Source organism: Pelobates fuscus, chromosome 3, assembly GCF_036172605.1.
Source record: "Pelobates fuscus isolate aPelFus1 chromosome 3, aPelFus1.pri, whole genome shotgun sequence".
Classification (NCBI taxonomy): Eukaryota; Metazoa; Chordata; class Amphibia; order Anura; family Pelobatidae; genus Pelobates; species Pelobates fuscus.
The window spans coordinates 325,794,684-325,809,175 of record NC_086319.1 but is presented as its reverse complement, the minus strand read 5'-3'; the positions used below and the strand labels follow the sequence as shown (position 1 = coordinate 325,809,175).

Here is a 14,492-nt window from a genome sequence, read left to right as displayed (position 1 = left end):
AAGCCTTTTATACAGGTGGGCCTCCAGACAAGTCTCTTACCCAGCAGAAGCCATTCGCTGTAATTCTAGGTTTAATGTAGTATGGGAGGCAACTAATCGTAATGTCTTCTCCAGCAGGAGGGCGGTGACTGAAAAAAGCTCAGTTGACATTTTTCATATTCAACCTGGCTGCAGACATCATTCTGTGGCCAGGACCTGTGAAGGACCTACACACCTTGGTGTGAAAGGTTAATCCATCTACTTCCAGATTTAGTTATTTTAGTATTAAATATAGAAATATGGATGTAATATTCACATACAAAAGAAATGTGATTGCTGCACTGAAACATTGATCTTAGACCATATTGTCGAATAGAAGAATAAATCGACTTTGAAAAGACGTGGAGCTTACCTCCTCTATTTTCGTAAATTGATGCTGAGTTATTCACCCGATCTCTTTGCAGAACGAAGCCTTTGTACACTGTAATATATTGCATATGCTTGGTATATAATTGTGCCCTTCTTCTTTAACTAATTCAGAAATAGTTTTCATTTTTTATTCTGTATTACAGCTGCTAAGTGAAAAAATTAGTGGAGTAGAAGGAACAAAACTCGACAATGATTTTCAAGAGATGGAAAGAGTAAGTTCTGAGCATTTCACCTGTAAAAATTAGCAATGATTTGTATGATAGCTTAATGTTTCTTCACCCTTTTTAAAGATGTGCGGGCAAAAATTTATAGGAGAAGAGAGTCATAGAAACATGCAGTGGCCAGAAATTGTAAAGCCTGTTAATACAGTCTGTAATGTAAATGCAGTTTAAACCTGGTTGTAGCTGCATATAAAGGGGAGAGCATGTCTAGTGATGCTGCTAGAGGTGAAGTTACAACTTCGGCATCAAAGTGCATATTCTCTGTATGTACAGCATTTATCACTGAAACGCTGCAAGCACCATAACAACTTCAAATCACTGAATGGGTCATGGTACTTGGAGTAACCAACATGCAGAAGCTGTATAACACATACATTGCTTTCAATGTGTCCTGGAAACATGGTTGCTGGACCTCTTAGATGTAAGTCTTTGGACTGGAGACATGTTGATTACCTTTATCCTGATATCACCAGTTCTTCAACTTTTTTTCCTCAGGAACAGACGTGGATTAATATATAAGAATGGTCACTTTTCCACAAAAGAAACTGTTTTTCAGTTTCTTTCCCTGCAGCCAGGGATGTATTTACACAACGATAAAGGGCTTTTGTTTATATTGAAACAAAGTGAACCTTGGTTCAGAAAGAGAGTATCCTGCTGAGTTCCATTATCAAATCCATAGGTCAGGATATTACATTAGGAGGGTCAGTGAGTATATACACAAGTTGAAGGACTTGACTCACTCAAGTTGAGGAATCAGCTTAAATGTAATAATAATTTTTTATCAAAACAAGGTATTATAGAACATTGAATGAAAATACAGCAAACCACTTATTGTTCAGTTTTGCATTAAAAGTGATACTGGACCAATACATGTGATAATGGCTGCAGCATCCTCTTCTGTCATAGGCTGGTCCCCCGGTGAACCTTTACCTAATTTTTTTATTTTCTTCCTTTTTCTGTGGTTCTTTCAAATACATTTCTCTGCACCAAAGACATGTGTCGTCAAACCATTTAATGTTGTATTGTTTGTCTTCATGCTTTATCGTTTATTGACTAGACACAGGGCCGGACTGGGAATAAAAGCTATACCAGCCCCATAATGCATCGCGGCAGCACAGTGTGCAAATATGGAAGCGGGAAAAAAAAACTGAAAACTGAAAACTATCACTCAAACGTAAAATAAAGCACTCATAGGGCTTCAAAATAAACAAAAGAGCAGATTTATTATAAGCAGACGTGCATTTGCATATAATCAATGTTTTAGTCCATTTTCTTGATATATTATGAAATGTTTGGTAATTTGGACTGAAATTGGGAATGTATGCTATTGCACAGCAGTTAAAAAATGTTTTATCTTGTTTTATTTTGAAGTAATAAAAGTGTGCTCTTCACTTTGGTTTACAACTGGATAAGTTTCAGTCAATGCCAATTCAATTCCCATAGGAAAGCATTGGGGGGGGCTATTGCGCATGTATGGCAAAATGCTGCGCTTCATCGCACCAATCAGCATCTCCTCATAGAGATTCTTTGCATCAATGCATCTCTATGGGGAGCGATCAGCGCCTCCATGCAGAGTGTGCAGCACTGGACTAGGAAGCATCTCTAGTGGCCGTCTGAGTGACTATCACTAAAGATGTGCCTAGGCAGCAATGTAGACACTGCCTTTTCTCTGAAAAGGTAACATTTACAGTGCTTAGCCTACAGGTACAGGCTGTAGACACCAAAACCACTACATTAAACTGTAGTAGTTCTGGTGACTATAATGTCCCTTTAATACGACTTCTTTCTCTCACTGGTTGACTCTGAGTTACAGGGAGAGCAGGAAACACAAGTGAAGATGCATTTTGTTTGTGTCTTTCTCTCCCAAGCCCCTTTCATGTGTCTCTTAGCCCCAGCCCCATTATCTCTATCTCCCTTTCCCCAGCCCTTCTGTGAGTCTCTTTCCCAGGCCCCAAATCTTTATGTGTATCTTTTCCCAGCCCCTCTGTGTGTCTCTTGTTTGTCTTCCTCAGCTCCTCTGTGTGTGCCTCCTGTTCCCCTTTCCCAAACTTTCTGTCTCTTTCTCCCCACACACCTCCGTGTGTCTTTTACTCGCCAGCCACCTTCATGTGTCTCATTACCCAACAGCCCTCTATGTGTCTTATTCCACCCTCTAGAGTCTTCAATGTGTCTCAGTAGCCCCCACATGTTCTCATTAGCCCCCAGCCCTCCATGTGTCCTATTAGCCTTCCCTATGTCCATATAGCCCCCCAGCCCTCCATGTGTCCCACTAGCTCTCTCTCCCAGCCCTCCATGTGTCCCTCTAACCCTCCCTCCCAGCCCTCCATGTGTTCCTATAGCGCCCTCCCAGTCCTCTATGTGTTCCTATGCCCCCTCCAAGCCCTCCATGAGTCCCTATACCCCCTCCAAGCCCTGTATTTGTCTCATTAGCCCTCCCATGTGTCTCAGTAGCACCCCCATGTGCCCCATCAGCCCCTCAACTCTCCATGTGTCCCTATAGCCCCCTTCCAGCCCTCAATGTGTCCAAATAGGCTCCTCCCAGCCCCCATGTGTCCCAATAGGCCCCCTCCCAGCCCCATGTGTCCCACTAGCCACCCCTCCCAGCCCTCATCTGTCCCACTAGCCCCCTCCAAGCCCTCCATGTGTCCCTATATGCCCTCCCAGCCCTCCATGTGTCCCTATACCCTCCTCCCAGCCCTCCATGTGTCCCATTAGTTCCCCTCAGCCCTCCATGTGTCCCTATAGCCCCTCCCAGCCCTCCATGTGTTCCTATACCCCCTTCCCAGCCCTCCATGTGTTCTTATATCCCCCTACCAGCCCTCCATGTGCCCCTTTAGTCCCCCCCAGCTCTTGCTGTGTCTCATTAGTTTCCCCCACCCCAGCTCACCCTTTCTCCAATTAGTTTCCCCCAGCTCTCCCTGTGTCCCATTAGTTCCCCCCCAGCTCTCCCTGTGTCCCATTAGTTCCCCCCAGCTCTCCCTGTGTCCCATTAGTGCCCTCCCATGCTCTCCCTGTGTCCCATTAGTTCCCTCCCATGCTCTCCCTGTGTCCCATTAGTTCCCTCCCATGCTCTGCCTGTGTCCCATTAGTCGTCGTCCCCCGCTCTCCCTGTGTCCCATTAGACCCCCCAGCTCTCCCTGTGTCCCATCCATTTCCCCCCAGCTCTCCCTGTGTCCCATTCCCCCCCAGCTCTCCCTGTGTCCCATTAGTTCCCTCCCATGCTCTCCCTGTGTCCCGTTAGTTCTCCCCGTTCTCCCTGTGTCCCATTAGTTCCCACCCAGCTCTCCCTGTGTTCCATTAGTCCCCCCCACCCCCTCCCCAGCTCTCCCTGTACCTAGCTGTAGCGTGGCCGAGGAGGCAGACCGTGGTGGAGGAGCTCCTGCTCACTGTACCCCGTCTGACAGGAAGCAGTCATGTGCTCTCTGTGAGCACTTCCTGTCAGACCGGTGGGGGAACAGAAGCTCCCCTACCCGCGATCTGCCTGCTGGGCCACACTACATTCTGTGACCGGCAGGAGGGGAGTGCATCCCCTCTTGCTGTTCACCCTGTAATTGCGCCTTGTGACACGCGGGCCGGTGCGCACTAGGCGATCTGCTAGTATGCCTGCCCACCGGAAATTTCCTGGTATCCAGGTGGGTCAGTCCGGCCCTGACTAGACATGATTGTTGATACGACGATATTTGTTTATTGAAAAAAATCTGCAGATAAAGAATTTAAAAAATGATACCTTTACTATTTTCTACTCAATTTTTTTTTTTAAATTCAGCTAGGTGATTTTTCATATGTGAGCGTTACATAGACATGGTTGAATTCAAATCTGAAAAACTATATATTTTTTTCTGTTTGTATTTTTAGAAAATTGACATCACTAATAAGGTTGTTGCAGAACTACTATCCAAGACAACAGAATACCTACAGCCAAACCCAGGTAAAGTGACAGTGTATTATGCCATGAACACATTAAAGTGACTTTATTATCAGAAATTTTCTAACAGCGATTTAAAAACTGCCAATATTCTGGCTTCCGGTTGACGGATCGAGGTGAACAGTCGCACAACTCAGAAGCTCCGTGCTGAACTCGAGAAACCACACTTAAACCGACAAAAACTTACCACTGCTGACCGCAGCCTGCACGCAGGTATCCCACACGACAAATGGGACGCAAACACAAAAAGAAGGCGACAGAAATGACAGCCCCGGGACTCACAATCGGGGAGATGTGGAGGCGAACATGCGGCCCGAGCGAAGCCAATATGGCGGCGCTCCACGGAGGCTGCACGGACTTCTCGGATGAATATTCCGATGAAGCAGAAGAAGACTACTCCCTAACTCCTGACCCGAAGCCAAAGCAAACTCTGTGCACTGGAAGGAAGGACCCTGATGCCAAGCTCGTGACCACTGGGGTGCTAAAAGCCCTGCTGGCGGATCTACAACACAATATCCTCACTGATACCACGGCCTTAAGGGGCGAACTACAAGGCCTGACGGGCCGCATCACGGTGCTAGAGGCCTCCACCCAAAAGCACGAGAGCACTATCGCCACGCTGCAGGGCGAACTGAGGGAGCTGCCCCACAAACACGCATTGCTGGAACGGCGCTTAGATGCCCAGGAGGACGCGAAAAGGCGATGCAATGTTAAGATCAGAGGGCTTCCAGACGAGCTGCCGGAGACAGAAGTCCCGCGCAAGATCGATCGCCTTCTAACCAGCATACTCCCTTCAGGTAACCATGTCTCTGTCATACCCACAAGTATCTTCCGGATCCCAAAACCAACCAAAGCCCCTAAATCAGCCACCAGAGACACTATACTTACCTTTAAAAACGGAGCAGACAAGGCAACGGTCCTAAACGCCCTCCGGGGAAAAAAACCCTTACAATTTGAGAGCGCAAAGCTGACATTCTTCGAGGATCTGTCAGGGGGCACCCTGGCATGGCGAAGGTCACTCTGACCCCTCACCACCACACTCCAGCAACATAACATTTCATATCGCTGGCGGTCCCCCAACTCGCTCCATATGCAGCGTGGGGAAACAACCCACCAAATCCGCGACCCACAGGATGCTGCAGACCTGCTACAGACTTTGGGCCTAACATGGGACTCACTTATCCAGGCGAGCCCCAAAGTCACTACCACTCCGACTCACAGTTGGAACCCGGCAGCCAGCGCCCCCTTCGTACCTCGGAACCTCACGCCAGTCACATATGCCGCGGTCACCACCTAAACAGACACGAGGCACCTTCGCACTCAACTGGATGTCGCCATCGCCTGACTTTACCGGATCACGCCACTCACCTATACCGACCACCCTAAAACTCCCGGGACTTTGCTAACCATCTACCGAACGACTGTATTATTGTTTGCTGGGCATCAACACGGCCCTCAGAGGACGGTCCCACAGGCCGGTCAACCAGCCAGAGACTTTCACACGGGGAAAAGATTTCTATGGATGGTCGTGACAACCCAATTTACCAACCAAGTCTCCACCTGCGAGCTCCTGGGGAATCCTATACGACCCTGACGCAGACTGCCAGCCAGTCTACCCCAATACCAGGACACTATGTGATGTATATAACCCCTACTGCTTACAATATTGTTGCTCACACCTGTGCCTTTCTACCAGGCTCCTATATAGGGTCTCGACTGTTGACGAGCACTGACACACTGGCATGTGGATCACCCAATATCGACACGTAGTTTACACAACTCCTCGCACACAACCATCACACTCTGGAATAATGAATTGGCTCTACCCACTACAACGCTACTAGAGCCTGATTTTGACTTAAGTCACCTGCCCCCTTCCCCCCTACCACCCACGAGTCACCCTAACCGAAGCCAAGCGGTACACCCAGACACCCCACGCTAGACACATACACCCACAAACACAGACTCTTCCAACTCACACGACTTCACATATACTCATGCCACACTCAAAGAACGAGCTTAACAGCCCCCACACTTAACCACTAGTCCCATTCCTTCATAATTATGTGCAACTCCCCACGCCTGCCTTAAGTAAGTACACTAGTATGACTCTGCCCTCGAGACACACGGGACCAAAGCAACTGAGTAACGTATTTTCTCGTAAATGACGTTTATCCCTGATGTTTACCCTGCATATAACCAACGTTACTTTTATAGTTGCCTAACGACTGCATACGGTGGCCCACTGTACAGTGAGACCGGGACAGCCCTGTCACACGGGCATCCGACTCTCTTTAACTCTAGCAATGTGTAGCCCGTGTGGGGTGCAATCGACCAGGGTATTAAACAGCCTACTGCATAAGACGACCCACACCCTAGCCCACAATTCCCAGACCGACGAGCACTTCCCAGGAATCACGGGACCGCTGTCAATATAGCTCTCTTAGTCGTTTTAAATTTAGCATGTCACACTTATAGACGCCCTCAACATACAATTCATTGGGGGTCAGTTTCCTAGGTGTCAGTTCAATAGTCACCTAACAGGATATCTGAAGTGACTTCAGCTAGCTAACGACAATATATAATCTTCTTTTGTGACACTGGCTCTATGGCACTGTTTAGTTTGGCATTCTAGAAGATAATAGTTTTATGCCTCTCACAAACCTGCCAACAAACCAAGCCACAATAAACGGTAACACGAGCCACGCCAGATACCTGACTCGTAGCCATGCTGCAGCTCTACTAGAATATACTGAAATGTTTTAAATGTTTTAAATGATATGTGCCTTTATCCGATGAGCCAACCGCAGCAAGAAGTACAAGCTAGCAATGTACAGCTCTGCCAAACGATTGTTTTTATTGTTATATACCTCCATATTGTTATTTACTGTTGTATACCTACAAAACATAAAAATGAGGCACCAAGGAACTGGAAATGTACTCGACATTGCTGATACAGTGTGAGCCCTATGCTGGACTATCCATGCACTTCCCACCCTTTATCCTGTATCCTGCATATTAGCCTTGATAAAAAGAACATATTAGAGCAGGCTTACACGTTTAATGACACAATCCTGATATTCTTAAGCGCATCACTGCTTTAGACACATTTACTCAGCCGGTACCACACCTGATTGCTTAATACATTACCTGACAAAGCTGTATTATTATGCACACGACACATGCTGTTCGAGCAATCTTTAACTATCTCCCGCAGACACACTGCATGGAACACGCTCAACCCCTTGACTATCACCTCAGCTAGTTGACAATACGCTGTCGGTCATCGATATATAATAATATAAAATGAGGCATTACTGCTATGGAAATGTATATGTCCACTGTTAGCACTGTTTTGACCCTACTATGTACAACATTTCTGCATCTCCCACTCTTTCTTCTGTACCCCTCAAGTATGCCTAATAAAAGAAAGATTGACAAAAAAAAAAAAACTGCCAATATTCTGTGTTGATTTTTTCTAAATCTGCTCTGCAGGCTTTTATTAAAGGGAAACTCTAAACACCATAATCACTACAGCTCTTTTCAGTGGCTATGGTAAAATAAGTCTTACAATTGGTGCAATGAGTCCCAGTATCATTTCAGACCATTTTCAAACATTTTGACAATTAACAGTGCTCTCCCAGGGACTAAATCCCACCGGTCTGCAAACACTCAGGTAATGGTAAGCTTCAATGTCATGTTAGCATTCCGAAGCTGAGGCTGATGAAATAAAGTTGTTCCAGGTCTCACAGCCTATCATTCATATCTTTGATTCACCTTTTTCATTGTGCAATGGAATACTGGGAGCATGGCCAACTTATTTGTTGAAATCTCAGGACCTGACCGACTTTGGAAATGGCATGTCCTCTGTGTAGTGATGAATGATAGAAGCAACTATGGAGGGTGATAGAATGCTAAATGGAGAGATAAAGGAGAGAACTAAAGACACAAAGTAGTAGATATACAATAATCCATAAGTATTCAGTAATGAGTAGAAGGTGGACAATAAATCAGGACAGGAAGTATTTGTAGTGAAGTGCAGAAAAGTGCTCAGCAGAGTGTGTACAGAAGCAGAGGACCTTGCAAGGACCTCGCGATCACATGGCCCAGGAGGGCCAGATCAGCAGCAGGGGACTCCCTGGGATGTCAGGTAAGTCCCCCCCGTCGCGATTGCCGGTGTGGGATCGCCGGCGAGTAGGTAAGTGGGAAGGACAGCGTGGACGTGATTTGCCGCCCACTGGCGTTTAGAGCCGGGTCCACAAGGACGGCATAGCACGCCCACCGTCCTTAACCCCTTAAGGACACATGACATGTGTGACATGTCATGATTCCCTTTTATTCCAGAAGTTTGGTCCTTAAGGGGTTAAGGGGTTAATGATGGAATGAGAATTATGTAGAATGTAATGAGGGAAGTTTCACCAACTACTAACAATTCATTTCCTCCTGTTCTACAAATGAAGTGTGTTCTCCCCACAAAAAACTATTAATAGTAGATATTGAAAGGAACACTATAGTGTTAGGCAGGCCCGGACTGCTAAAAAAATTCAGCCCAGGCATTTTTGACTCACAGTGGCCCAGACAGAGGGGGCGGGGCCAGAGAGGTGGCGTTTTGTCATCACCAATTATAAACACGCCCCCTCTTAAAGTGAGCATGTTGGTTCAATGCTCTTCCAGGGCAGCCCATTCATAGAGCTCTGCTGAAGAGCTCTAGCATGAGAAAAAGGCCCTGTGTTTGTTCTGTCTCTGGTGTCTCTATAAGTGGCATACCAGAGGACAAAATGGCAAGGAAAGCGTATTGTGCATGTGTTTGAAGGTGGTTGTGGTATTGCGTGTGTGTGTAGTGAGCTGATTGTGGTGTGGTGTTTTCTGTAAATTGGTCGGTTTCAGGTGTGATGTGTTTGTGATGTAATATGTGTGGCTAGAGACTGAAAAGAGTGAGAGAAGGTGTGTGTATAGGGGAGTGTAACATGCGTGTGCATAGTGACTGTAGTAGTATATGTGTGTGTGTAGGTGATGTAGTGTGTTTGAACTGTAGAGATTGTGTGTTTAGGGAATGTAGTGTGCGTGTTTAAGTGTAGAGCATCTAGTGTGTGCATAAGGGATCCAGAGTGTGTATGTCAGAAATGTAGTGTGTGTAGGTGGTGCAGTGTGTGTCTATAGGGGATCTTTTGTGTGTGTGCGTAGGGGATCCAGAGTGTTTACAAGGGATGTAGTGTCTGAAGGTGGTGTAGTGTGAATAAGGCATTGTTTGTGTGTGTGTGTGTGTGTGGAGTGCACTGTGTGTGAGGAGTTCAGTTTGTGTGAGGGGTGCACTGTGTGTCTATAGGGGATCTCTTGTGTGTGTGTAGAGGATCCAGAGTGTTTACAAGGGATGCAGTGTTTGTAGGTGGTGTAGTGTGAATAAGGCATGGTGTGTGTGTGTGTGTGTGTGAGGAGTTCAGTGTGTGTGTGTGAGGAGTTCAGTGTGTGTGAGGGGTGCAGTGTGTGTGTGTGTGTGGTGCAGTGTTTATGTGTGTGGTGTAGTGTGTGTGAGGGGTGCACTGTGTGCCTATAATAAGGGATCTTTTGTATGTGTAGAAAATCCAGAGTGTTTATAGGGGAAATAGTGTGTGTAGAGGATCCAGAGTGTTTACAAGGAATGTATTGTGTGTAAGTGGTGTAGTGTGTATAAGGCATAATGTGTGTGTGTGTGTGTGAGGGGTGCAGTGTTTGTGTGTGTGTGGGGGGTGAACACTGTGTGAGGGGTGCAGTGTGTGTGTGTGAAGAAGGCACTACTGTGTTTGTGTGTGGAGCAGTGTGTTTGTGTGATGGGTGCAGTGTGTGTGGTGTGCACTGTGTGAGGGGTGTAGTGTGTGTGAAGAATGCACTGAATTTGTGTGTGAGTGTGAAAGAGAGAGAGAGGGGTGCACTGTGTGGGGGTGTAGTGTGTGTGTGAAGGGTGCACTGTGTGTGTCTGTGGTGCAATGTGTGTGTGTGGTGCAGCATGTGTGAAGGGTGCACTTTGTGTCTGTGGTGCAGTGTGTGTGTGTGTGTGTGTGTCTGTGGTGCAGGCTGTGTATGTGAGGGTGCAGATCTAGGCAAATATATAAAAAAACATTTTTATAAATAAACCATGTATTTAAAATGAGCATAAGTAGCTGTGTATTTAATTTCCTTTTTTTAGTTATATTCCCCCCTCCCTTCTTACCTTTGCCCAGGGAGGGGGGAGATTGCAGCCCTGGTGGTCCGGTGGTGCGTTTACTCTTGCAAGATCCGGAGCGTTGCCACGGTAACCCCGGCAACGCTTCGACCTCGCAAGAGGAAGGACCTGCCCAGTAAAGTGCCTATGATCTCCCCTGCTGGCCTTGGCCCATGGACATCGCGGCCCACCAGGCATTTGCCCGGTTTGCCCGATGGCCAGTTCGGGCATGGTGTTAGGAATACAAACATGTATTCTTAACGCTATAGTTTTCTCCTCACCAGTAGGATTATTTGTTTCCCTACAAGAGTTAAAAAAAATAATTACCTACCTTATAGCCCACATTGGCTGCCCTGTCTCCAATTTTAGCTAATACAATTCTTCCCCATAGGAAAAGTGTGCATGCGTGGCAAATCACCATGCTGCGCCAATCAGATGCTCTCTTTGAGCAGAATTTGATTGAGAACTAAGTCTGACTCGGGTCTCCTAGGGAAGCGCGTCTAGTGGTGGTCAGGAAGACAGCCACTAGGGCTGTGTTTAAGCCTGCAATGAAAACAAGGGTTACAACGGCAGGGGCACTGCACCCAGACCACTTCATTGAGACGAAGTGAACTAGGTGCCTTTACTGTGCTTTCGAGTCCACCCCCCACAAAAAAAAAGATTTGTAATATGTTTATTATTATTGATCTATAAAAGCATTATTAGCATTATGAATTAACCCAGGAATTGCAACATGTAGGCCAATGTGATTAGCAGCACTTTCCAACTGCTTTATTTTGACCTTCTGTTTCAAATTCACTTGTCATGTCTCCACCGTTTACTGTTTAATGGATGAACTCACAATTCTTTAAAATCAGATGTGAAACCTGTATAAGAATTCTCACAGTGTAAACTGCAAACTCAAACACAAAGTGTAATTTATTAAATCTGTTGAATTTCTTATTTATTGGGGGGGTTTTGCTCCCTAACCGTACTTTTTAGTATATAAACCATTTTTGGCGATACAGTGGATTTATGAATTTAGCAGAAAAGTGTCAGGATTTTTCCCACAACTGTAAATTTAGAGGGTCTGTTTTTGCTAAACTGGCGTAATTCACTATTAAAAAAAAAAAAATTACTTTTTTGATCACTTTAATAAATTCTACCAAAACAATGACTGAATGTAACCATCACTTCTCAGAACTCTCTGATTAATATCCCCATTATACTGCATATACATGTAAACATGCATACACTTACCTATACAGAAAAATATTGTGAATATATCTTATCATTTCCAGCATACAGGGCAAGGCTCGGAATGTTGAACACAATGTCAAAAATCAGAGGACAAGTTAAAAACACAGGATATCCTCAGACAGAAGGTCTGCTCGGAGACTGCATGCTGCGCTATGGGAGAGAGTTGGGGGATGATTCTGAATTTGGTGAGTGAAAAGAAGTCAACCCTTTCACTACCATAGGCCACAAGGTATTGAGCTCTAAAACAGTGATATAATATTTGTTAAAGAGACTCTATGGTGACAATTTTGGTTCTTTAAAAAAAAATTAAAATTCTAATTGTAAAGTTGTGTTTAGTTTTATTTAAAAATATATTGCGTAAACCTGTATCTTCTTAATAATCACAACATTATCAAATGATTTAACCAAGAAATGTTCATCTATATTTTTGCTGGCTTCCAAGTGTGTCCTGGGTTCTAGATATTTTGCCATTTTAACCTAATTTTATGGTGCTTATTGTATCGACCTGGAAAGGCTGAAAGGTTGAATTGAGCCTATGTTACTGAACCTATGACTTTGAGATATTCAATTTGCAGCTATATGAATGGGATATTCTTGCTTCTTCAACGTTGGTTTTCATCACTTATCTTTGTTAGTAAAAGATATGCAGAGTTCTAAACAAACACCATAGGAATATCAGATATTTGTTAATCACTGTGTTATTATTTAAATGTTCTATGCACATGCTTTATGTCATCCTGATGAAAGTTCATGTATTGAACTGAAATGTCAATCGGTTTTACTTGGCAAACAACCAGAATAAAAATACGTTTTATTTTTTCACCACTACAAAGTCCCTGAAGTGATATCATTTTTAACATATATATTACATTTTCATCTAAATTATTGTTCTCATATGGAAAAGCTATATTCAATCAGTTATACCCCCTCCCCCTACACATGCAAACAGATACACATGCAGACACACATAGACACACACACATATACAGAGACACATACACACACATACATACATACATACATACATACAGACACATACATACAAACACACACACACACACACACACATACATACATACATACAGACACATACCTACAAAAACACACACATACACACACAGACACATACATATAGACACAGACAGACATACATACATACATAGATACATACAGACACACATACAGACATACACACACATACATACAGACACACAGACAGACATACACACTCACATACATACATACACACACACACACACATACATACATACACACAGACATACATACAGACACACATACCTTTCCCTGGGGTTCAGTGGCTCAGTCCCACTCTGACTCCCTCCTCTCCTTCCTCCAGCGTGGTTCCCGGTGGTTGCTGGGAGGAAGTGACCTTATCAGAGGGGGCCCCGGTCACGCTGTTAAATCGCTGACCGGGCCCCCTGGAAATACATAGCATCGAGTGGCCCTAACAGCATGGGCCCTTCAATGTGGCCCCCCGGCAACCGCGGTAGTTCCGCCACTGAGTGTATACATCATGCCCCTGCATTCTCAATTCTCTGTCATTTAGGAGTGAAATCACTTTGTTTATGCAGCTCTAGATACGCTTCCATGCATGTGACACTAAAACACCTAAACACATCCTGTAAAGAGAGATCTAATGTTTAAACTTCCTTTATTGCACATTCTGTTTTATTTAGAATCCCTTATTTCATGCACTGTTAACAGCTTGCTAGACACTGCAGGAGCCACTTGTGTGTGATTAAAATTCAGTTTACCGAGCAGGAGATGAAAATGTCTAAATCAAGTTACATCTGATTGAAAATTAAACCATTTTGTTCATGCAGGCTGTCAGTCAGTCAGGGGAGGTATGGCTAGGGCTGCATGGACAGAAGCAAAAGTGGGCATGATCTATACACCAAAACTGTTTCATTAAGATAAAGTGGTTTTGATGCCTATAGTATCCCTTTAAGGTAAGGCGAAGCCCATGACATCATTGCACCATAACAATTTAATTGCAATGAAGTTGGTATGGTGCCGACAGTGGTCTTTAACATCTAAGCTTTAGGGTGGCTCCAGATTGTTGAGTCATACCATACTTTTTTCTAAGTTTCACTTGCAATAAATCCTGCACTGTCTCTTTAAATTACCCTGCATGAACTGTCCTGTTGTGCGGACTCCCGTGAATGTTTTCTGACCTTTTGTTTTACTGTGGAAGTGTATAGAGCCAGATAGATACATGTGCACAGAAGAGAGAGCCAGTGCTAACATATGAAACATGTTTTTACAGATGAATGTCAGGCCCATCACAATGACATAAGGTGTTTTGTGTGTTTCATTGTGTACAGACATGTACTATATAATAATATTGTAATGATATGGTGTTATTTGCACTTGTGTAGAAATGCAATTAAATGTAACATTGAGAATTTTGTTCTTTTTTCATATTTACTGCTGTGGTTTGGAGAAATATGGGGTACTAAAATAAAGCCATAGTTCCCTTTTAAACAATGATATATAATAT

General features: G+C 44.5%; 1 protein-coding gene across 3 annotated transcripts in view; it reads left to right on the top strand.

Annotated features, from left to right (window-relative positions):
- SH3GL3 (SH3 domain containing GRB2 like 3, endophilin A3) overlaps window positions 1–14,492 on the top strand; it is an 84,025-nt gene that overhangs the window by 48,565 nt on the left and 20,968 nt on the right. For 2 of the 3 annotated variants that reach the window (XM_063448980.1, XM_063448979.1), the window contains exons 2-4: window positions 552–620; window positions 4,485–4,557; window positions 12,013–12,156. In XM_063448980.1, the coding sequence (XP_063305050.1) occupies window positions 552–620; window positions 4,485–4,557; window positions 12,013–12,156 (286 nt within the window). Of the gene's footprint in view, window positions 1–551; window positions 621–4,484; window positions 4,558–12,012; window positions 12,157–14,492 lie in introns of those variants that run through there. The other variant, XM_063448981.1, reaches the window with a different exon arrangement.